At 39.3% G+C, this 25,852-nt stretch overlaps 1 protein-coding gene across 4 annotated transcripts in view; it reads right to left on the bottom strand.

The window, feature by feature from the left end:
• Positions 1-515: 515 nt before the first annotated feature.
• LRCH1 (leucine rich repeats and calponin homology domain containing 1) overlaps positions 516-25,852 on the bottom strand; it is a 212,739-nt gene continuing 187,402 nt past the window's right edge. For 2 of the 4 annotated variants that reach the window (XM_012465166.2, XM_012465164.2), the window contains 3 exons: positions 24,108-24,245; positions 18,843-18,920; positions 516-3,031 (listed from right to left, as the gene is read on the bottom strand). In XM_012465166.2, coding sequence (XP_012320589.2) covers positions 2,921-3,031; positions 18,843-18,920; positions 24,108-24,245 — 327 coding nt within the window. In that variant the 3' untranslated portion in view covers positions 516-2,920. Of the gene's footprint in view, positions 3,032-9,416; positions 11,320-18,842; positions 18,921-24,107; positions 24,246-25,852 lie in introns of those variants that run through there. The other 2 variants (XM_012465163.2, XM_012465165.2) reach the window with 1 other exon arrangement.

The following is a 25,852-nucleotide window of genomic DNA, read 5'->3' as shown; positions in this document are numbered from 1 at the left end:
ATGTATCACATACCAACATATCGGTCAATGATGAACTAAATATACTACAGTGGTTTCCTAAGATCATATACTGTATTTTTACTGTACCTTTCCTATGCTTAACTATGTTTAGATACACAAATACTTACCATTGTGTGACAACAGCCTACATTATTTAGTACAGTATTGTGCTGTGCAGCTTTGTGTCCTGGAGCAATAGGTCACATAGCCTAGGTGTATAGTAGGCTATACTACTAAGTGTGTAAGTACACTCTATGATGTTTGCACAATGATGAAATCACCTAATGATACATTTCTCAGATATATCCCTGCTATGTGATGTATTACTATATGTTCTTTCTCCAAATTTTATACACACACATACATATAATATACATATATCATGTGCACATATACATATATACACATTACATGGTTGCTACAATCTGTTTTAGCAATGACACCTTATGATGTGTGTGTGTGTGTGTGTGTGTGAGATCAGAGTCAACCTTTTTGCTTAAGTCAATCACAAGGTGGTTTGTACATCCAAAGTTTTAATGGCTGTAAAATAATAAAATGAAGGATATTTGCACTATATACATTCTGTCCACTTATTGTACTGTCAGCTGGCCATGCATTTTATTGCACATATAAACAGTGTACAAGGATCTTGAAGACATCTTAGCATAAAAGGACTGCATTTAAAAGGAAAAAAAAAAGCAATTTTACAAAAGACTGAAGCCATTTACATTACACAGCCAACTTCAATAATAAAAATTAATATCAAAAGAAATACTTTAATTTTGAAAAAAACCTCAACAATGATTACAGAGCTTCATGCTTCCATATATACATGTAAAAAAATATTTCAGGACCCCGCATTCTGAATGCCTGTGAAGGCGCAGCAGGCTAAATTCCTACTTATATAGTCAACCTTTGAATGTTGCTTAAATTGTATACACTTTGTCCAAAATGTCTTTCTTCTTTACATCATTACGCTATTTGACAAAACAGATATTTGTGCAGTACAGGAAAATATTAAAATATATTTTAAGTTAGGTTAAAGTGCACAGTACATCTGATAGGAAATAACTGCTAGCTGCCAATCCAAATTTCCATTTTCAGAAACCCCCCATCTTTCCAAGAGCGGAGGGCAGCCATTGCCTTGGTTGATGTTGGTCTGTGCTGAATGCACGCTCAATCCTCCTCCTGGTGTCTTTTCTTTTGTTTCCCCTTCTACATTTGTTTTACAAACTGTGGCGGCTGCTGCTCTAAAAACTTTCTAATGGCTTTTCAAGGAGGTAAAAGTGCAGTCAGCATTCACAAGACTTAGAAAGGTTAATTACTGGGACATCTGCGACTGCAGCACGGGTGCACATGCATGGAAGTGCCTGCAGAAGGCTGCCGTGTTCCGTGAAGCCCTCTGTGAATCTCTGACTCCAGCACGGTTCCATTCCTTGGCTGGTTCTCCTCTAGCCCCATCTTTTTGCACTTGCTCCCTCCTTGGCCGCTCAGCCTCACAAACTCCACTTACTGCACCCTCCCCTTAGCCTGCCTGGATGGTGCCCGTAGCTGCCCACAGGCTCACAATGACTCACTTCTGAGGTTTCACACCAGAGACCGTGAATCCTGCAGGATTTTACAGACTACTTGGAAAACCACCAATTAAATTAAAATAAAATGAGCACATCTCAGAATCATTTCCTCTTTTAAAACTGGCAGTTGTTAAGAAATGCTGGTTTCCTGATTCAGGTCCTATGTGGCTTACGTCATTTCTGATATTCAGTCGAAGCTTCCCTTCAAACCCTTTTTGGTTCAACATCCACTTTTTATCATCTTCACTTTCCTATGCCACTTCCTCATTCTCTACCTTTGGTGCTAGGCTCTCTTTAATGTAACCCCAGTTACAGTGCAAAAGTATACTTCAAGACACATGATGCTAACACTTATTATTTCTTTGTGTTAAAATGTGAATGTTTTGTGCATAGCAAAAGAAGTATGAATCCAAAAAATAATTGTTCACATTTTATCTTCAAGTTTAATATGTCTTTTTTTTTTCCATCACAGCTATTTACAAAGAACTTTGGGGTGCTCTCTTGATTTTCGTCAGTTCATTATAGTAGGGGACGGAAGGGCTGCTGGAATGTAGGAAACTGGATGGAATGCAGAAATATAAATAAGACCAACGTTCCACAAACCAAAGTGTCAATGATGCCTCCCCAGAAAAGTTGTATCCCAAAAGCACCTATGTTTTGCTTTTTTTTTTTTTTTTGGAATCATATACACCAGAAACGTGATGACTGAGACCTAACCTACCGCACACCAAAGAGGATAGAAAATAACTCAATATTTATAATATTAAAATAAAGTGTTTAACCACAAAAAAGCAGTAATAAAATAGTTTCCTAATTTACAATTTGCATCCAAAGGATGAATAACAAATCACTAATAAATAATATTTATATAAATATTTTGTATGTTGAAAATAGTTTTTTTAAAAGGCAATGGTCTCAAGAAACTTCTTGAAAAATTTGGTGGTGAAAAACCTGATTGTGACCCCCCTCCCCGCCCACTAAAATGAGTTTGGTTTTAATCCAATGAACGTGTCTTGCTACGAAACGGTTGTGCTTGGCGTTTTGGTAATGGCAGTCGGTGAGTGTGGGAAGGATGAAGGAGGGTGGAAAAGGCATTGATGTGCTGCTCAGCTTTGTTTCTCCAGCTCCCTCTCTGGTTTCAAGATAAATACCTGTCAAGTCTTAATGTTGGAGGTCGGCTCTGAAAGGTAGAAAATCCTCCCTTAGACTGAAAATCGTTTCAAGGTAACTGGAGTCAGTGAAGTGACAGGCAGTGGGTGGGAGAGAGGGTTGAACAGGTGCCTGGAGCAGAGTTCAGGATCCTGAATGAGAGCAGAGTCTGAGCCCCCAGTGGAGAAGGGGTAGTTTCATGTGAATAGAGCCTTTGTTACGGTGATGTCTAGTAATGCTTGAATGGTAATGCCCACTTTGACCAGGCCTTTCTCTTCAAGGATGTGGTGGGGTAGACATAGCTTTTCCTAAAAGGAAAAAGAATAAAACATCAATTTTTAGATGATCATACTCTCACGTAAAATCCTGCTACATCACTGATGAAAATTAAGTTGAACACACTGTAGTATGCCTGTTTGATCACCTCAGCCTGGCTCTTTCCTTTGCTTTCAACCCACTGCAAAGACCTTTTGTGTGTTTGCAGAGAAAATACTGATTTTTCATACATGCAGATTGTTTCAAAAAGGCTCCTCATCATCATTAAGTCTGCAGATCTAAATATTTAAGAAAGTATTACATTAAATAACTGAGCTACAGAGAATCGGTCAGAGAGCACACACCAAGAATATAATAGCTTCTATTCTTATAAAGCAAAATTGCAAATAGCCCCTCACACATTTAAAGGCACTCAGATATTCATTTGTACTGACCAAATATCATCATACTGACCATAGACCTTCATTTAGTTCATTTTACTTCCTGTGATCTCTGGAACGTAGGCAAGTTGGTAGACTGGCAGCCTTTCTTTATGATTTATGAACAGTCTTTATCAATGGGTAATTATAACTACGGCCCTCAGTAGCCTCTCTGTTAAGACTCTTTCATAAAACTGTCAAAGACACAAATGTCCAGCTACTCTCTCATGTTGCATTTTTGCTCTTGGGAAATGTCCGGGACATACTATTTAAGAAAGTCACTTCTTGTGTGTAGAACCTTTCATGGTCCACAAACCAGTTTACAGAATAACACAATGAAATAATTTTCCACATTTGTTATTTCACCCTGGTCTAATATCATTCAAGGGAATCAGTCTTCTTCCAGGGTGTGTCTCCTTGGCTGGGAAAAGACTCCACAGTAAATATTCTCTTATCTACTTGATGACAGTGTGTTTTCCACAGCCCAGTGTTCACTTTCTCTTTTCTTCAATTGACAGGTAAATATATATTTACTTATGGTGTCCAACATGATATTTTGATAAAAGTATACATTGTGGAATGGCTCAGTCAAGCTAATTATCATATCTGTTACCTCAGATACTATTTTTTGGTGGTAAGAACACTTAAAATATAGTCTTTTATCAATTTTCAAGTATAAAATACATTATAATTAACTATAGTCACCACTTTGTATCCTTTGACCAGTATCTTCCTACTCCCCTACCTCCCCACCCAACCTCTGGTCTCCACCATTCTACTCTCTGCTTTTGTGAATTCAACTTTTTTAGATTCCACATATGAGTGAGGTCAGGCAGTATTTATCCTTCAGTGTCTGGCTTATTTTACTTAGTATAATATCATCTAGGTTCATCCATGATGCAAATGACAGGATTTCCTTCTTTTTAAGGTTGAATAGTGTGTTTTTTTTTTTGAGACGGAGTTTCGCCCTTGTTACCCAGGCTGGAGTGCAATGGCGTGATCTCGGTTCGCTGCAACCTCCGCCTCCTGGGTTCAGGCAATTCTCCTGCCTCAGCCTCCTGAGTAGCTGGGATTACAGGCATGCGCCACCATGCCCAGCTAATTTTTTGTATTAGTAGAGACGGGGTTTCACCATGTTGACCAGGATGGTCTCAATCTCTTGACCTCGTGATCCACCCGCCTCGGCCTCCCAAAGTGCTGGGATTACAGGCGTGAGCCATCGCGCCTGGCCTGAATAGCATTTTTAAGGAGAATTTAAGCGGGATCTGCATCCAGCCCTAGGTGATGGAGTCACTGTTCAACAGGAAGCTATTTGGTGTACCCTGCATGGAAGGGTACATACTTTTTTCCAATAAATGGATGGGGAAGGATTTTCTAAACTATAAAAGGATTATTAAAAAGTCACAAAGGAAAAGAGCAAAACAATTGATTGCCTAAATATTTAAAGTTTCCATATGTTAAAAAAAAAAACAAATCTGATTAATGAGAAGATAAATAACACTAAGCAAAAAAAAAAGCATTTGCATTGAATTACAAAGGGGACAATGTGCGTGGCCTGGTCAACATAGTGAGATCCCCATTTCTCCAAATAAAAAAAAAAAAATGAAAGAAAATTAGCTGGGCATGGTGGTGTGCATCTGTAGTCCCAGCTACTTGAGAGGCTGAGGTGGGAAGATCACTTGAGCCCAGGAATTTGAGGCTATAGTGAGCTATGATCGTGCCACTGCACTGCAGCCTGGGCAACAGAGCGATACTCATCTCAAAAAAAAAAAAAAAAATTACAAAGGGTTTTATATGATACAGGAGCTAAACAATTCAGTAGGAAAAACACTAAGAAATCAATAGAACACTGAGCAAGGAATGTGAATAGAAATTTTTAAATGAGGGATTTGCGCAAGGCAGTGCAGCAAGACATTTTGCTTTCAACCTCGCTGTTTAGTTATGTGTGGTCTAGAATGTGCCTGAATTCTAGCACTGGTATTTCTATAGAGCCTTATCTCTGTGAACAATGCAGCTTATATGGAGCAAGGGGGTCCTATCCTATGTCCTGAAAGGAGAGTGGCATGTGTCCTCCAATGAGGGACTGACCCCATTGCCTGAAGAGCAGTGGCTCCAGTGGCCTGCCGGGTTCCAAGCTGAAGAGCATGAGAGGGAAAGGCTGGGGGCTCCAGAGAAATAGGGATAGGAAGGTATTGAGGCCTTAGCCTCCTGCCAACAGGACATTTGGACACTTCACAGACTGAGTTAGGTGAAGGGCACCCTCTTTCCCAGGCCTGTGTTTTTTCAAGTAGCATTTCTCGCCTTCCCGGTCTCCACACTCCAAGTCAGGTACAGAGTCTGAGATCCTCCCTCCTGCTTGTATGGCTAGTGATGAGGAGTAAACAGAAGACATAAAAAAGTATGCCTTGAATTCTTCCTGCCTCTTTTCAGACCCCCTGAGGAAGCCCAGAGGTGCCCTCGGATTACTTTGCTGAGGTTGGAGGGATGTAAGAAGACTTGCACAGGAAAACAGAAGCCTTACACAAGCATGGGTGTTCTGGCTATTTGATCACAGGACTGGAATGAAGATTCCGGTAGGAATTACACCTTGAGGTGCTGGTTGGACAGATGGCCAAGGGGAGGCTTCCAAAGAGGAGGCGTCCCAAGAAAGGGGTTGGGTCATTTGCCATCACACCAGTCGGGGACACTGCATCTCCCACAGAGCAGGGGATCCTTGAAGTGTGCATAGAAGCTGGAATTAGGAAGGAATCATGGTAGATTTACAGCCAGATGAGGAATGATCCAGAAGAGAAGGGTCCTCTAAGGATCAGGCAGATAAAGTGGCCCTTCCAGCAGGCCCCTTGTTCGTAATGGACTTAACGGCAGAGACAGCTCTACCTTTACATGGACTTGAATTTAAGTTGCACTCTTATAGGATCCCAGAGATTTTTTTTTTGAGAAGGTGACAGCAGACTCTTAGTTTGTCCATGGGCTTTTTCTGTTGTGTTTCTTTTTAAAGTACCAAGTGGAGTCATGAAGTAGTCTCCTGCATAAAAACAATGCTTCTGACTCCCTTTGAAGAACTATGCTTCAAGTTACTTCTCCAATGGTAGAATCTATTAGCTTCACCCACATCCCCTCATCCATCCTTCTGAGCCACAGCAAATGAGGTTGGAAAAGACGGCAAGCCATAAAGACTACATGCTAACTTTGAAAAACTTCTGGGCTACCTTCTACATGCCGGGCACCAACACTACAGCTTTGCATTGGTGATTTCTTTATGATAACCCTGCAAAACAGACATTAGTATCTCCATTTCACAGATGAGAAAACTGAGACAGAGAGAGAGTTCAAGTAACTTTGTACATTAAACAGCTGGTAAGTCCTGGAACTGGGCTTTGAACCACATGTGTCTTAGAGCCAGGGCTCTTTCCACAACACTATGCCTCTTCCCATGAATCCCTTACTTAATGGGTTAATATGTTAGGTCTGTGGTCATGATATAGGAAGAAGTCCCTTGGCCCCTGGAGTTTTTTGATGGCAAATCTCATCAATTTCAATGTCAGGTGGGACCAGCAAACCCTCAGCTCAGTGTCAGGGTTGATTCTGCCACTTAGCTCATCTTGTGCTGGCAGAAAACACCTGGTGGGAACAGGATGAGCTGGCACTGCCTGGCTCTCCCTTCTATGGTTTCTTATGCTCCCAAAGAGACACACACTTACTTGCAAGCCATCCAATAGCCTAAAATGGCATCATCCACACCAGCATATTTCATTTTGTTCAGACTGCTGCTTATATATAACGTCCTGGCACCACATTGTGGTGCCTTAAAACTATCTGTGCGTTATTTTAATGTATGAGAGCTTTAAGTTCCTGCGTCAGTTTCTTCAGTGTGAAATGGAGACCATTCAACATTTTACAGAGATTTCTTCTCGCTCCTCCCTGGATTATGTAGTTTGCAACCATGCTACCTTCTAGTCCTTCCTCTCTCTAGGACATTTCATTCTCTACACACACATATGCCTCAACCCTATTCCCTCTCTCGTCCCCACTTCACTTGGCTATTCCTGCACATTTACTGCCTATTCCCTCTCTCGTCCCCACTTCACTTGGCTATTCCTGCACATTTACTGTCTCAGTGGAAACACCACCATCCCAGGGTGTGTTCGTGGTCACCTATTCCCCATCAGGGTCAGGTCTCTTTTCCAGAATCCTGTACCCGTTCTACCACAGGTATTTATCAGTTGAATTCCTCTGTACTTGTCTAAGGACCCACTAGATCAAGAGTTGGCAAACGGCCTGCAGCTGGTTTTGGTAAATAAAGTTTTCCTGGCACACAGCCACAGCCATTTTTTATGTATCATCTATGGTTGCATTTATGCTACACAAGCAGAATTGGGTTAGCTCCAACAGAATCTGCATAGCCCAAGAAGACAAAATGTTTACTTGGAGGTCCTTAACAAAAAAAGCTTGCCAACTCCTGGTATAGAGAGTAAGCTTTTTGAGGACCAGGCCATGTGTCACGGTGACTTTTTTATCCCCAGGGCCTTGCAGAGATTGCTCATTCAATATTTATGGAATGAATGAATGAACACAAAAATGAACAAGTTGCAGTGAAAAGCCAGGAAACTAGACTCTGACCATTTTAAAGAAGAAAGAAAAGGGCACATTCTATATACCAAATTGTTTATTGAGAACTAATTTTGAAATCTGAAGCATAATTTTTAAAAATCAAGTCTCCTGAAATAAAGTCATGTTAAAGTATTTTTCACCTAATCCAAAACAACTTTCACTTTCCTAAAACTGTAAAATGTCATCCCTACTTTTTCCCCACAGGTAAAGGCAAAACACCCTTTGTCCTTACGACTCAATCAGGGATCTACATGAATTTTCAAGAGAGAACCCAACCCACCACACACTAGTTTTAATTTCGTACAAACAAATAGCAGCAGGATAACAAGTGTCTTTATTTATCTACTGTCATTGAGGAGCTTTATACTCAGTTGTCATACATTTTAGTTCTGTGGCGCCCCTTCCCACCAGCCCCATTTCATAAGTGTCTCTCCCTAAAAATTACAAACCAGAAAACCATAAATAGAAAAAACATTTAGAAATTAGGTGTTGCAAATTTTGGAAATCCTGACACTGAGCGGAGAGTTGCGCCCAGTTGGAGAAACTGGAGAAAGAGAATACAAATGGCTATTTCTAAAGGAAAATGTGAATAGATACTTGGCTCCTTTTGTCTGACATTGGAAGCGAGTACTGAAAAAATGGTCTTTCTTGTGAGAAGGAGATTTAGTAAGCACAATAAACCACTCAGTTACATCCCTGACTACTTCTCAGACTCTAAGGAGGTCAGCTAGGTATCCCCAGTCAAGTTGCAAGGGCAGGCATCAGCAGACATCCAATTAGCATATGGACTAGTACATGGGTACCTTGGAGAAAAACCACAGAGCAGCTTAATATTCTGATTAGAAATTAATGGCTTGGCAATAGGCAGAACAGTTCATTCAAACTTTTGCCTAAAGGGCTAAATTAATTGTGTTCTGCTAGTTACCAAACTAGTAATGAAAAAATATCATCCAATAAGTCCCGAGAAGTGCAGCGCATTAGAGTACAGATAAATTAATGACACAAAAAAATCAAAGTGCGTCCAAACTTTGGATGCCAGAATTAAAATATAAATGTCTCTTAATTTGTCTTTAGCATGTTTTAACTGAACTATGTCAGCACTGAAAATTAAATCTATTCTTACATGAGCATCCTACTCAGTTTTTATTGATATTATTTTCTTTAAGGTGGCAACCCAGTACGTTTTCTCTTTTTTTCCCATTTTCTCCCCAGAAAGAAGGGGAAAACCACCAGAGTGATGACCTCTAATGCAGGGCTCTCGATGCACTGCAGAGCTGGATGGGAATGCTGAGAGCTCATGAACACATGTATCAATGGGCAGATAAAAACTTGGAATAATCACCCAAAATGTGTTTATTAAGCAATTTATGGCTCAGGGTGCTCATCAGACATTGTACAAAGGGATTTTATTGTGTTACAGATTGAAGAGTACAAGATAGCACCAAAAGTAATTCAGTACATCTGTGGGTTATTCAAACACAACTGAGGTTAATTAGATAACTTCCACATACCCTGTATTTCACCAATCAACACAAAGTCAGGATGAAGAAGCTCATATAACTCAAGGTACTATCATGTAAAGAATGTTTCCCATTAGCAAATCTGATCTGACTTAGCAGCAAGGAATCTTTATAAATATATTCTTCTAACTATGCGGGTCTTCCATATTTCCAAGTCCCCTGGATTCATGAAAATGTTCAGAAAAATAAGATTTTCTTCTTAGTAGCCATCTATGGGGGCTGTTTGCATCTTAATAAACTAGAAATTTATCTTGAGGAAGCTAGCTCCATCATCTCCCCAAGCTAAGAAACAGGATTTGGCAAACAGCATGTAAAATAAGGAGGCTGCCTTGACTTTGGAACAAGGCCTTCTCACATTATACAAAGATACCCCTGAATCCAGGGATGTTTTGGCTAAGATAAAATTCTTTTTTTTCCTTTTAAATGCAAACTGATCACATTGCTCCAAATGCAGATATAGTTACTATATAATCCTTTGAGCTGACTTAAAAATAAAGCAGTTTGCTAGATAATGTCACTGAAAATCAAAGGCTAAATGAACATTTCAAATAATTGGAGAAACTACATTCTTCTAAAATGAGAGTAATCTTATTGATTCCTCCCATTGTAACTGAAGTCCCAGGACCAAGAATGTTCCATGACTCGTGGCTTTATTTGAAAATGAATACAGTCAAATCCATCACATTCTGGACCTGTAGTAATTAGGTGATACGGCAAAAAAGCAACGATCTGTTCTATTGTACAAAAATAGAAATCCTTCTTGAAAATGCTTTTCTAAGAGCCTCAAGAGTAGACCTAACAAGGAGTTAAGCAGAAAAAAATTGGTGCTTAAGTGATTCCTCCACGTGAGGCTCTAATAGCAATGATACTTCCTTCCCTGGAGCGCCCTTCTGCATAAGGCAGAGGGGTCTGCCGGGCTGGAAGTGGGCAGAAACATTGCCCAGTGTCCTTCACGGCTCCCTTTTCAGGAAACCGGGAGGAATCCAATCGAATGGCCATCAAGGCAGTACAAGTACGTGTACACCTCCAGATAGTATATTCAGCTTGGCCTATAGTGGTATTATTAAAGCTCTGTATAGATTAAATTGGGCCAAAATATTGGTTTTCTGTCCCCCCTGCAAGGTGGCCCCTATACAGCTCAATTGCCCAGTCCAGAATTAGAATTCTAGTTCAACACTGACCCAAACGAAAGATGTCCATATGCTAAATCCCTGTGCTGGACACTCCTGTCCTGGAATCCTCCTCCCCTCTGCCCAGGGCAGCAGCTCACCGGGAGGGAGAGGAGGACCTGCGTGGCACTGCTGCTGGCACTATGTGGATGAGGAAGCATGCGGTGCACATACACTGCAGGTGTTGTTTTTCAGTGAGAGAAACGATACTAAACTGTATCTACAAAGTTTGTGCTTCTGGAAAATCTGATTTGGTAATGTTCAGCTTCAAAACTCAAGAGATTACTGAAGACGTGACAGGGATGGGAGTTTGCAAGGCAAAGGATCAAAGGGAGGAAGGACCCTGCAAAGGCTGAGGGTGACAGAGAACAGCGTTTGGATGCACGTGCAGACGTTAGGCGGACAGAGCGTTCCAGTGGTAAGTGATATAGACCAGCACTATAAAGAGAATATGGACAAGACAGAAGCCTATAAGGTCCCTGGAGCGGAGGGCAGAAGTTGGTGGTGGGGCTTTCTCCCCGAGTGCCAGCAGAGTGTCAACAGTCTTTCGAATGTGATGAAAATCCAACTGCAGGATGTCATACGGAGAGCAGAGGTCAGCCTATTCCGAGGGCAGCCGTTAGAACAGAAAGAGACAGTGCATACAATTAAAAATACACGGAGGAACAGCTAGAAAGAAGCACACATTTTTGGTTACTAGCAATGGCAGGAGTAACCCCTTATTTCAAGCAGTTAAGACCCTTTCATCATCAAAGATTTTTTTAATCCATCATAATAGTAGAATAGTGGAATACTTATTTTGTGCCAATGGGTCAAAGAAATCCTTCACCCACAGTCTCACCATGGAGGAATGGCATGATCTTCAATTTATACATCATTCTGCCATTCACACAGTTCTAATACTCAAGGCATCATGTGCTCACCAGTGGCATAAAAATAAGAGATTTTCACTTGGGACATTTAGCACTTAACCTTACTAAAGGAAAAACTACAAAGTTTAAAATTTAATCCCCACCCCTCCTCTACATTCTCTTCGTGCATCTTTTACCCTGGTCTTGTAGACTTGGATATAAAGTAGTTCTCTCTGAAAGTTAACACACGCATCTAATTTTTTTTCATTTTAGGCTTGTTGATGAACTCCGGGGAATGCTAGTTCTATGTATGTACCTATATGTGTCAAAGTATATTACATTTCATATTTTTGCAACATTAACCAAAAGTCTAGAGGAGGGTTCTGGGATGTGTGATGAGAGTAGAGAGTAAAGTACACCCCCACAGGGAGTTACTATGTAAATTCCTTCACTACCAAATAGGCATATTGGGGCAGGGGTAAAAGACGTCTGTGTTTTATCTACTCAATAGTTACCATGTAAGGAAGCAGAACACCTGTTTTTCAGCTAAATGCAAACTAAGAGGTTCAGTTTTCCGAGCTGACTTCCAGCAGCCTATTGCTGTCAGAAAGCAAACAACTGTCTCCTACACTGAATTTCTTAACTGGAAATGGCCACAGTTTAAAATTAACACAGTTTAAAATTATACTTGATATGTTAGCAAGCAAGAAAAGCTGTGGTTTTGTTTCCAAATTAAACAAAGATTGAAAATATTTGTCATCTAGTTCATAAATGCAGTTTTATTTCCAAATTAGGTGAGGCATTCAAGATATATGTTATATATATTTTACATACTTTGCTACAATTTTGTCCTTTATTTTAGCCTCATTGTTAAGCAGATACAAATCATGGAGCTACTGGAAGATAATTCTAAGTGAGAAGTTTGCCTCACTTGTGTCTTCTGAAGTTAGCAGGATACCCTCAGTTAAGTAGGAATACTACAAAATTAGGTTGGTTGAATAAGATTAAAAACATTCTAATTTTATTAATGCAGTTAGAGATACTCTTAACAACATATTTTTAAGATTAATAAATCATGTTGTATGTATTCAGATGTTGCATCTTTTCCCAGTGGATCTGGAGAAATCAAGCTACCACTGTTAAGAGTTCTCCCAAGAATTAAAACAGCTACACATAAATTGGATTTCACTGGGAGACAGATGCTGCTCATGGATTCATAGATAAGGAAACATCTAAGAAAAGTTTCCATTGCAATAAGAATTTTCTGTTGCAATGTTGTGCTTGACCAGTGAAATCTGGGCAAAGTAGCAGTAAGACAGAAGACTGATACGCAAACTGAAATGTGATTTTCACAAAACTGCTATTTTCATGTTAAAAGCAAATGATTCTATCTTCAGCAAGTATTTCAATACATTTCCCAGAGCCCTAAGGAACATGTCTGGTCTGCTCTTCCGCAGCACCACCAGAAAACTAGAGTCAGATCAACTTTGCAGATTTCAGTAGTACACTCCTCACGGGGCAGCCAACACAGACCATTCTTCTCATCCAGGAAACAATTTAATGATGTCACAGGCTCTGGGCTGAATTAAAGTGGGTGAGACCTAGAGTCACGGCCTAGAGTGGTCAATTTAAATTAAATCATGATCTCTAAAGAAAAAGAAATGGATCTAAGACTGTCTGGTAGCAAAAATCTGAACCACCGTGATGAATGTGTGGAGTGCGAGCTGCTGTGGCCATCTGAGAACTGCTCTCTGACTCAACCCTATGTCACACAGCCAGCGGTCACATTCAGACCTTCAAATGGGGCCATGAAGCAAACCAGGGCTGAGCTCCTAATTTCTGACTGGGATATTCTGCCCTTTGTGGTTTCCAAAATTTACCCTTACTCAGAGGAACATAAAAATTATACTTTATTTCTTTATGAAAATTAAAATTGGAAAATGCTAAAAAGGAAGGAAATTTAAAGAGGCAAAATTTCACTGTGTATTTACAGAGCATTTGTAATCGCTGCAAGGCGTTTGTAAACACAATTAATTTGAGTCCCCAGAGGCAAGTGCAGATGCTGATTCCCATTATAGTGAACACAAATCACAATCACCAGAAGTTAAGAGATTCACTTAGGTTGCACACCACCAGAGTGTGTGACCAAGATTACTACTGGATCAGGTTCCCCAAATACTATGGACACAAAGAAAAATGTAGACAGATCCGACAGTTCAGGGTGTACTGCAGTCTAAATTCTATGAGCTAAACATACCTAGGAAGAAGTCTTATTTAAAACTTTGGAATATATTTACTTTATTTAAATATATACTTTTAATGTAAAAAGTCAATATGCTTACCAAGTATTTTGTAATCTAAAATATCATAACACAAGAATGTTCATGGTCATTCTGCAATTTAAAGCCATAATTCAGCGATGAGTTATAATTTGGCAGGGAGAGGAGAGAGGCGGGGAAGTATTTCCAGTCTTCTCCAAATATATGACAACTAATTGCCAATTTTATGGACTTACAGAAAGCTAAAAATAGCTTGGAAATTAGTTGCAACTTTTATAGCTAGAAAAGAGTCAGATTGGCTCTTTTTAATAAATTATGAATTTAAAAATTGACATTAATAAAGCAATAAACCTGTCTTTATTCACCCTTAGAATTAACCAATATACATGGAAAATTAAAATAAATCTTGTAATAAGAATCTCATCCTTCCACAAAGTGTTAGTCATGATTTAAATTAACACTAACGTCATTGACTTGGGGAAGAAAGAGAAGTATAAGGCTTAGAGAAGATAAAAAACTTATTTCTCCTATTCTCAAGATTAAAACAAAAAAAATGTAGCTTCAATTTGTAGATTGTCTTTCAAAAAAACAAAAACTTCAATCAGTTACATACATGTAATTTCCTAAACCCTCACAACAGGCGTAAAGTGAAAATGCTATTATGACTTTCATACATACCACTTTTAACACAAGAAATGCAAATACGAAATTTACTAAAGATAAGGAAAATTCAGCCATAATTCCACTTACATTAACACAATTATCATTAACATCTGAACGTACTTTAGGTTTTATTTGTAACTCCCTTTGGCTGACGCAGAAGCTCAAGGATGCCAAGTGACCTGCCCTTGCACATGTGGAATGAAAACTTTCTGCCCCCTCCAGCACTCTGAGCTGCCCAGATAGGCAGGAAGGCGCCCTCAGCTGTCAAGGAGTCTACCACTGTCAACTGAGCTGCTGCCTTTAATCTTCTCCTCTATCTTTTCTCTGGAAACAGTAAGGAAGATGAAGGACTGAACATTTAGACAACAGAGTACATTTCTATTCTAACTTCCCTCATCTAAAGAGGGCAGGCCTGTTAAACTAAGGACCTCACGCCTTACAGAAGTTTGAGATCAAAGTTACCTATTTAAAATTCAGTAGAAAAATTTCCTTGGTGAACCAAATGTCTATTTTCTAATATTTTTGATGTTTTATAAATTAGATTTCTCTCAACCTGAGAGAATACTAAGAAGAGCCCTAAATTAGCCCTAAAATTGGATCCATTTGAAAACCCCCAATAGTCAACCATGAACTGTACCAACTGTGAACATGTAGCCAATCTGCTATGTAGACGTTAGAGGTCAGGAATCTCCAAGAGCATTCAGAAAAGTCAAAGGAAGCCCCAATGTATCCATTAAAAGTCTCATGGGGTCAAGGCCTAATTGGAGTCAGACTCTCAGGTGTTGGTAAAAATACACCCCAAAGAATTTGGAAGCCCACCAAGGCCTGTCTTCTAGACCAAGCTGATGCTTGCACTAAACGTTGAAGACAGCTGCAGAGTCTGACCACTGAGCATCAACACCACAAAGAGATGTGGGATGGTACCTTACGCTGCTTATAATTCTGAATGTAGCCAATATGCATTTATGAATAAGCCACACCAGAACTGCTGTCTTTCTATACTCTTGTAAAAAGTGGGCTTAAAATACCACCAAGGGCTGGGCACAGTGGCTCGTGTCCATAATCTCATCTTAACACTTTGGGAGGCCAAGGCGGGAGGGTGTCTTGAGCCTAGGAGTTCAAGACCAGCGTGAGTAAGATAGTGAGACCCCTATCTTAAAATAGCATAATAAATTTTTTAAATGTCATGGAGGGATAGTCTTACCCACTAACCTTTACTATTTATTCAGCCAATTTGGGTAGTATACTGCCACAACCTGCATAGACACATTGCCTGGGTATTAGAGAAACCACAGAGTGGTTCTAGCTGCTGAAGCACACAGAAGTGTGTCATGAACCTTGACCAACCCTGGAGCAAATGCCTGGGACTGTGTTTATGTGGACTTCTAAAGAAAATAATTTATTATTATTATTTCCATCCCATTTTATTACTTTATGTGTAATAATTTAACTAAATCTGCTCAGCTACTGTATTGATCTATATGAATGTGAAAAAATTATACAAACTGCTGACTCTGACTTTGGTTTGTAGTTTCAAACTGTGTTTCTATTACAAAGGACAATATATTTTAGGCTTAAGAACACAGCTGTGAGTTTTCAGTATCTACAGGATGATTTCTCATTCTCCATTAGATATTTAGCTTATAAAACGCAGAACTCAAGATCTCTGTGGCTTGTGTATGTGTGTAGACAAGTTATAGATGAAGAAGTAAAAAAAGCTTGCAAATGAGGGGGAAGTTACTATGCTGACTACTAGGAAATCGATGACTATTTTGTTACTCAAATATTAAACGGTGCAATAAGAAAAGGTAATGATATAGGTTCTCTTTTTTTTTAGGTCTTTAAAAATGTCTTTTAAAATGTCTAATTGTAGATGAATTTCTGCAAGTGGTCTTGTGATATGATGATGTTTTTAGTGTAAATCATTGATTGTACTGTGCCACATATACACTCAGACATCAACCCTCCTAGGTAGTGAAGAAGTATAAATATCTAAGGGGGTGTGGGGAAGTCGTCTGGTCTCTCAACTTAGTGTCATATTCTTAGACAAAAACATTTCCTCATGTACTCTGTGAGATGAAAACACGTTGTTTTGAGTATATAGGAAGATACCAATTGCCTTCCAATAGGAATTTCTGATTTGTCACTAAATAGTCTTTACTTACTTTAACATTCTCATTAAAGAAGTTCAACTGTTAACATACTTTTTTTTTCCAGCAGCAGTGAATTTAAACTCTAGTCACCAGTAAAATGCTATTGGATTATCCATCAGGATAGATACATATGTGTATACACACACAAACACACACACATACACACATAAGGGGAAACTTGAAAATCACCTCAGCCAGGAGGGGTGGCTCATGCCTGTAATCCTAGCACTTGGAGAGGCCGAAGTGGACAGATCACCTGAGGTCTGGAGTTTCAAGATCAGCCTGGCCAACATGGTGAAACTCGGTCTCTACTAAAAATACAAAAATTAGCTGGACGTGGTAGTGCGCGCCTGGGAATCCCATCTACTCGGGAGGCTGAGGCAGGAGAATTGCTTGAAGCTGGGAGGCAGAAGGTTGCAGTGAGCCAAGATTGTGTCATTGCACTCCAGCCTGGCCAGGCAACAGAGCCAGACTCCATCTCAAAAAAAAAAAAATATCACCTCAAACCTTAAAAATAATTCCAAAAATATACTAAGTGATACTAAACATAGTTAAATGGGACATTGGCAGAAAAAGATCATTCACTGCCTGTATTTTAACTTTCTTGGGAATTATAAATTGTACATTAGTGCCAGGGGCATCTTCAGAAATTATGACAAATTTTGCTCTGCATTTTAATGGTAATTTGATTTCCTTTTCTTCACTTTAAAAGGAAATCTTAATTACCAATCTTTACTCACAATAATTGGTTAAGGACGTTTCCATTTTATTTTGTATCACTGTAAGCCAAAAAGCATTGATGAGTTTTAAAAATCACAGGGAGTTAGGTCATAACCTAATGACCTAAAGTACTGATGAAGTGCTTTCTAGCACAGACATGAATAATTTATCAACTGAAGCTTGGCATGAGAGTTCTGATTCGCACATGGGAAATCTCCATAGCCCATGACAGAAGCAAATCATTAGAAAAGGTAGGTAAAGTGCATTCACATATATATTCAAAGCCAAGAAATGTATATGCAATATTAAAATGTACACACACAATAGACACGCAGGTTATTAACACTACTGAAGCAAAACAGATCACAAAGACAATCCATTATATAAAATTTACACTCTTTAAAATATAAATTTGTAAGCATCCTTGCATTGCTACAGCTCTGACTTAAAGATGTTTTAAATAATGCTCTCCTTTTCCTCAAATAAGATGAGAAGCCTACCACTCTCCCCCACCCCTGAATCCCACCAAGCTGAATAAAGAAGGGAAGAAAGTAAGAAAGAAAAAAAGAAGGGAATTATGGAGAGAGAAAGGGAAAGGGGAAAAAGCCTTTGTCAATTTCAGTAATTAATTCCTATCACTAAGTAGAATTATATTGAAATATAATTAATATACTCAAAAACAGTATCTCAGGTATTTTTAAAATTATTTTCTCCCTGGGGCATTAAGATAGAAGAAATCATAAGAAACATAACTTCTGTCAATTTCTGTTTATTACAATGATGATAAACTTCTCAACTTATACAGCTACTCCATATTCTGAGTGGATTGCCTTATGTCTGCCTAAGAAATCAGTTTATGTTATAAAAGCTTTGGGCCCAAAGCAAACTAAAGGAGAAAATGAAATGCAAATATTTAACAAACTGTGAAGCAACATACAAACACTGCTGTTATTAATGATAATCATTAGTGATAATAATAATATATTTCCAATGTTGATTATTTTTATCCACATATAAAAAATACAACTACAGAGAATGATAATCAATCAGTAGATCTTTGCTTAAGAGCCTGGGATAAGAAAACCATCAGCTCCAAGATTCTACCCTATGAAACCTGAGAAAAGGCTCACTTCTGGCCTCAGCAGTTTCTTCTCTTAGAGAATCAAGCGGATTAATTTTTTTTCAAGTTCAAAACTTCACACTTACTTCAAAATCTTAAATTATTTCCCTTTTACCTCAGAACTGAACATACTACATACATAGTCATGTTAATTTCACTGCCATAGAGCAATTTAGATTAAAAGTTCATTTATTCACATAATTTATTCAATATTATTCCTCAATAAAGGCTGAGACGAAAAGCATGTACAAAGCTTTGCATCAATTCAGTGGTTCAAATTCATATAGTAAATAACATTTTTACTAAAACACAGTTATATGAAGTAAGTTTGGTGTTACCTCTGGCACTCCTAATTTTCGGCATGCTTCCAGAAAGTTTTCCACATTTCTTCTGCATTTGGCCATGCTGAGTTTGGGCTATAAATACAAATATACAGAAATCGTGTATTATTAAAAGAGAAACCATTTTAATAACAGGTTAAATTTTAAACTTTCTAAATGGCACAAGCAATACGTGTTTATTGGAGGAAAAGAAAATAACACATAAGCAAATAGAAGAAACCAAAATATCACCCCAGAAATATCCATCTTAGATAAAAACTGTTAATATTTTGGATTTCATTCTTCCAGATATTGTGTATGCATACACAGATACACGTATAGGCCTACGTATGCACATAGATATATGTATATGATGTATATACACTGATGTATATGTTGCAAAATTTTCTGCATACATATGTATATATGTGTATGTTTATGTATGCACACACACGTACATGTATATATAGTTTTTATGCGATCATACTGTTGTGTAACCTGTTTTAGTTCAACTAAAGTACACCGGAAACATCACCTTTCCCATCAACAAATATATTTCCATATAAAGGGTTTAAATTCACCAGCCAATTAATCTCCTTCCCACCAAAGCCATAGGTATAGAGGCAGTATCACCATAAACAGCACTGAAAATGGTGGATGTTCAGGACTTAACCAAAAGCTTCTCACAATTGAATTAACCTTGGTTATAGATGGCCTCTGAGGTGTGGGATGGATAACAGGCACATTTCACATATATACTATACTGTTTTTACATGGGACGTTTTGAGCACTTTGCTGCTAAATTATAATATTCCTCCGCTATTTTCCTTAGGAAAGAAAGCAAAGAGACATGACTGATTCCAACCATGTAGGTGGAGGAGCCACTGTGACAAAGACTGGCCTTATCCTGCTAATAGTGAGAATGATGTGATTCCATCTTATAGGGGCACAAAGCAACAATCATCAAAATCTAACTTGTACAGCATTTATTAAATATGAAAAGAAAAACCCTGATCAAAACAGAAAGAAGCATGTTGCCCTGTGAAACAATTTAGGTTGAAGGCTAAACAAATATTCTCTATCTTGATTAGGGAGGAAGTCACACCCCTCACACAGGCCCTACAAAAATGTCGCCAGCAGTCACTTGGGTGGTTCTGCCCACCCCATGGCATGTCTTAGGGGAAGATCACTGCATCAATCCTTATGCAAATAGAAGGAGCAGGCCTGAGGAACATGACATGAAGATAACAGAAGAATAGGTCATGGACCTGGCAGGCTCATATATGAAGGCGCCAAGAGGCATTTCATCACGCTGAGACTCTAGCGTTTGTCTCTGATCCTTTGGGCCCATTATCTTCCTTCATTTACTTACGACTCAGGTGAGTCTTTTCTGAAACTCCAAAGATGCCCAACATCATTCCAAATATGTAGGTCAGCCCCAAGAAGTTAATGGAGAGTGTGTTCCAAGCTACAGAAAGATAATTCTCCCTTTTTGGGAGAAAGGGAAGGCGTCTTCTAAGATCGTTACTTAGCTTCAGGTAGAAAAGTACTTGTGACAAACGAAATGGCTAAAGCTTCAACCTCACCACTGGTCCAATAGTTAAAAATTACACCAATTACACCAATTAGGATGCCAATATTTTGCTTATCAAATTGTCAGAGACTGAAGAAATTCATTTTTCTAAGGAACAGTCTCTAAGCATATTGACAATGATAGTGATTTTGTTCACTGATATATTCCCTCAGTTTGGCATAAAAAATGGACAGTATTAGTTTCATGAAGGAAGAATGAGAATGCTTTTGCTGGTGATAATGCTGGTAGAAAAGATGCCCTCATCCTTTGCTGCTGGCAGATACAATTGCATTTATTGCTTTACTACGAGTCAGATACTAAACCTGGTGCTAAAGATACATCTGTGGAGTCAAAGACAATCCCCAGGCTCACTTAGCTCTACTGGGGCCAGAAATACTAGCAAGCTACAGGAAAGTACAGTATAATACAGCATAGTTCTTAGTTGTGATGCGGTTGGTGTGAGGGAAAATGAACAAAGGAAGAAACCCAGTTCTAAGAGGTTGAGATGGTTTGCCTTCTGAATGCTGAAACACAGAAGGAAAGGGAGCTAGTGATGCTGAAGGGTCAAGTAGATTTGAGGGGGTAGGTGGGGCACAGCTTTCTAGGCAAAGGGAGATGCCTGTGCCGAGCCTGGGGAAGAGAGCAACGGCACAGAACAGAGAAGGGAAGCAGGTTCTGTGGCTACAGCATGGCGGGGCCTGGCCCAAAAGGACTTCAAGATGCTTGCTGAAGAATTTTTGATAATTGGACATTTAGATAGAAGTGGACATTTAGAAATAAATTGCATTTCTAAAAAGGAAAACTGCAATATAATAAAACAGGCTAAAATATGTTATAGTTAATCAAATACGTATTTATGAAGAGTTTTAGGCTGGGCGTGGTGGCTCCCACCTGTAATCCTAGCACTTTGGGAGGCCAAGGTAGGCAGATCACTTGAGGTCAGGAGTTCGAGACCAGCCTGGCCAACACAGTGAAATCCCATCTCTACTAACAATACAAAAATTATCTGGGTGTGGTGGCGGGCACCTGTAATCCCAGCTACTCGGAAGGTTGAGGCACGCTTGAACCCTGGAAGCAGAGATTGCAGTGAGCCAAGATCGTGCCACTATACTGCAGCCTAGGTGACAGAGGAGACTCTGTCTCCAAAAAAAACAAACAAAAAATAAGAGAGAATTTTAATGACATGGGGAAATATTTAGGTTTCAATAATATATTTAAAAATTACTAGTCTATATGAGAAGCTCACAATTAAAAAACAACTTAATTTTACAAAAAATGATTATAGTAAAGAAAACATAATGGTAATAGCGACAGTGACTGTTTTGGGGTAGGAGAATAAAGTGATATGTTTTTCTTTTGCTTTCCTTTATTTTTCTCTTTTTTACCAGTCATTCATTGTTTCCTATTATTTATTTTTAAAATTTTTATTTACAAAAGAAAAAAGGTGAAAACCAAAAGATTTCTAAAACAATGTAGCATTTTTCCTGGAGATAAAGATAAATAGGTACACAATTCAAAATGTCATCTTACATCTTGTAAAATGATCATTGTACACTGAAATTGAGGGCTAAGGCATCTGTGGCATCTCTTTCATAATTTGGGAAAAATTATTAAATGAGAATCTAGTACAAGGCTCAGATGACTTTATGGCAGTTTGGATCTCATTCGTAAAAGATACTGGTGAGTTTCATATTGGATTATGGAACAGAATTTACTGCCCTACATTAAGGCTGCTGGGGGCAGATTTGAAAAAGAAGACAAATTGGTCTTGTTGTCCCCACTATGTTTCTGAGGCTAAAAAAGTGGTTGAATCATTGAAAGAAAAAAATAGGTTCAATATGACAGATAAGAAAATAAGATGAAATAAGGTCATCAGCTAATTTTTCCTGCTGCCAAGAGAAAAGAAAGTAGGACAAATAACGCCACTGTGGGGCATTCCTGCGGACGGGAGAGGACAGAGGAGCCTCACATGAGCTTCAGCCCAGCACACTGACTCGCTCACATTTTATGAACATTGCACATTTATGGGGCTCCAAATTTCGAAAACTTGCCGTATTAACACTAATGATAATAATGGCTTAAATATATGTGTATGTTACATGGAGTATCTTATTTCATACTCACAAGAACATTTCCGTTATAGAGAAGAGCAAATCAAGTTAAAGAGAGGATGAATCTCTTGCCCAAAGTTGTATAGCTTTTAGAAGGATCTGGAATTTTAATCCAAACCTTACATTCTTAACCCCTAAATTCTTCTGCCTTTCCTAACAAACAGCAAAAAGGGTGAGCAGAGATTCTTTCTTCTCTATGTTTTTTGTTTCATTTTTGAGATGGAGTCTCACTCTGTCACCCAGGCTGCAGTGCTGTGGTGCAATCTCGGCTCACTGCAACCTCTGCCGCCCAAGTTCAAATGATTCTCCTGTCTCAGCCTCCCAAGTAGCTAGGATTACAGGCACCTACTTTCACACCCAACTAATTTTTGTAGTTTTAGTAGAGACGGGGTTTCACTATCTTGGCCAGGCTGGTCTTGAACTCCTGAACTTGTGATCTGCCTGCCTCAGCCTCCCAAAGTACTGGGATTACAGGCATGAGCCACCTCACCCAGCCTTTTCTTCTCTATTTGTATAAATCCTGTGTAGGATTCAAGGACAAGTTTATCCGTGATTTCTCCACTTTCATCTGAACAACCATAAAACTGACTCTATGGCTCTCTTCTAGTTCACAACATGCTGTGATATCTAGGAAGAGACCCCTGAGTGCAGGCTTTATCTCTTCTACAGCAGAGATGAGGATTTGCAGACATTAAGGAGTCTCATTCACGTTCCCCTCCCCACTATTTCCCGAGCATCACCAATGAGTCCTTGAGTGCAGGGACTGATCAAGAAATTGTTAAAGTCATGACTGCTAACTAACTCCTTGACAGGTTATTTATAATGTTGTTCATAGAACTCACATCTTTTCAGGACTATCCTAAAATCCTCCATATGAATAGAGAAAAAAGATTCTATTTAGAAGGGAAGTTACCAACCAAAAGAAGCTTTCTGAAAGACTTCTCACTGTTACAGTAACCCCTCAAAAAAGAGAAAATTTTATGTTCCTGTAGTCTTAAAAGTTAGCAGTCAATCAGTAATTTCTTTCCTTTTCTTTCTTTTTTTTTTTTTTTTTTGAGACAGGGTCTCAGTCTGTCACCAGGCTGGAGTGCAGTGGCACAATCATGGCTTACTGCAACCTTGAACTCCTGGGCTCAAGCAGTCCTCCCACCTCAGCCTCCCGAGTTGCTGGGACCACAGGTGTGTGCCACCATGCCCAGCTAATTTTTGTAATTTTTGTATTTTTCTATTTTTGCCAGAGGCAGAAACTGTCTCTACAAAAAATACAACTCCTGAGTGCAAGTGATCCACCCACCTTGGCCTCCCAAAGTGCTGTGATTACAGGCGTGAGCCACCGTGCCCGGTCAGTAAGTTCTTTCGAGTTATTTGCTTGATATTGAAATAAAATTATGTTTCTGTCATTTATATATTTATTTTAAAATAGTCTCTCATTTTACAGTGAAAATGTTGCTTTCATTCCTTTGCTGTCTTATAATGGTTTAGGGCCCAATGGAAAAGATTTGAGCAGGGTCCTTCCAACACCACTGACATCCTAAACCACCAACACTGCCCCCTCAAAGTCTGTTTAATGTCAGTTACTTTCCCTTTGGTGTTACTTACAACCGCTGGTGATGGGACATGGATGCTCGCCACCGACCGTGGGCGGATGTGGTTGACCAGATGGCAGAGGACGACACCATCCATGAGTGCTGCCCCCAGGTCTTCGTGTAGACTGACCTTCAATCTCATCTCAATGCTCTGTTGGGGAAATCAGAAGGAATCCAGTTGCTATTAACACTGAGATAACTGTGGGTAAAATGCAACTATGGGTATTTATGAACTGAGGCACTAATTTCATCATGGGGGTAAGGATAACAATGCCTAGAAAACACTCACATTATTTACATCTTTTCAAACAGTATCAAAATCCCTCTTTATAAAAACAGATTTAGGTTAAGTGCAAAACTTTTAATTAGTAGAATGAATGGAATAATGGAATCACTTTTTGAGTGTGATAAATAAAAACTAAATCTGACTGGTTCAGGCAGTCTGCATGGGGCAGAAGAGAGATTAAGAAATGCGTTTCTCTGGCTGGGCACAGTGGTTCAGGCCTGTAATCCCAGCACTTTGGGAGACCTCGGTGGGCAGATCACCTGAGGTCAGGAGTTTAAGACCAGCCTAGCCGAGATGGTGAAATCCCGTCTCTACTAAAAATACAAAAATTAGCCAGGCGTGGTGGCATGCACCTGTAATCCCACCTATTTGGGAGGCTGAGACAGGAGAATCACTTGAACCTGAGAGGCGGAGGCTGAGTAAGACGAGATTGCACCACTCAACTCCAATCTGGGCGACCGAAAAGAGAAAAAAAAAGAAATGCTTTTCTCTTAGGCCAGGCGTGGTGGCTCACACCTGTAACCCCAACATTTTGAAAGGTTGAGGTGGGCAGATGCCTGAGCTCAGGGGTTTGAGAACAGCGTGGGAAACATGGCGAAACCCTGAATACGAAATACAAAAAATTAGCTATGTGTGGTGACATGCACCTGTGGTCCCAGCTACTTGGGAGACTGAGGTGGGAGGATCTCTTAAGCCCAGGAGGTGGAGGTTGCAGTGAGCCGAGATCATGCCACTGTACCCCAACCTAGTTGAGAGAATGAGACCCTGTCTTAAAAATAAAATTGCTTTTCTCTTAGACTATCTGTAATTGAGAAATCAGTTTTTGTCCTTCTTTTAAAAAATTAAACTTTTGATTTTTGAGATATTTATAGATTAATATGCAATTGTAAGAGCTAACATAGAGAGATTCCATGTACGCTTAGGCCGAATTCCTTCAATGGTAACAACTTGCAAAACAACCAGGATATTGACATTGACAAAGTCAAGATGCACAACATTCCCACCAGCACAAGGATCCCTTTTATAGACACACCCTCCCAGCTACTCGGGAGGCTGAGCCAGAGAATCGCTTGAACCCAGGAGGCAGAGAATGTAGTGAGCTGAGGTTGCGCCACTGCACTCCAGCCTGGATGATAAAGCCAGACTCTGTCTCAAAATAAGAAAAATTATAGACACATCCCCTTCCTTCCCACCCCCAAGTTCCTCTTCTGTCTTGCTCCCATTCTCCTTTCCTTCTGCGCCTTCCATGCCACGAATGTTGGATCATTTGTTACACTCCCACAGGTCCCTGAGGCTCTCCATCCACTGATTTTTCAATCTGCTTTCTATTGTTTAGATTAGATGATTTCTATGTTCTCTCTTAGTTTCATTCCAGTTCTTTCCTTTATCATCTCCATTCTGCCGTGGAGCCCATCCACTGGGCTTTTTATTTTGAATAATGTATTTTACAGCTCTTGATTTCCTTTTTTTTT

Source organism: Aotus nancymaae, unplaced genomic scaffold, assembly GCF_030222135.1.
Source record: "Aotus nancymaae isolate 86718 unplaced genomic scaffold, 86718_ANA_hifiasm-v0.15.2.pri h1tg000009l, whole genome shotgun sequence".
NCBI classification, from domain to species: Eukaryota; Metazoa; Chordata; class Mammalia; order Primates; family Aotidae; genus Aotus; species Aotus nancymaae.
This window is presented reverse-complemented; position numbering and strand designations above follow the sequence as displayed.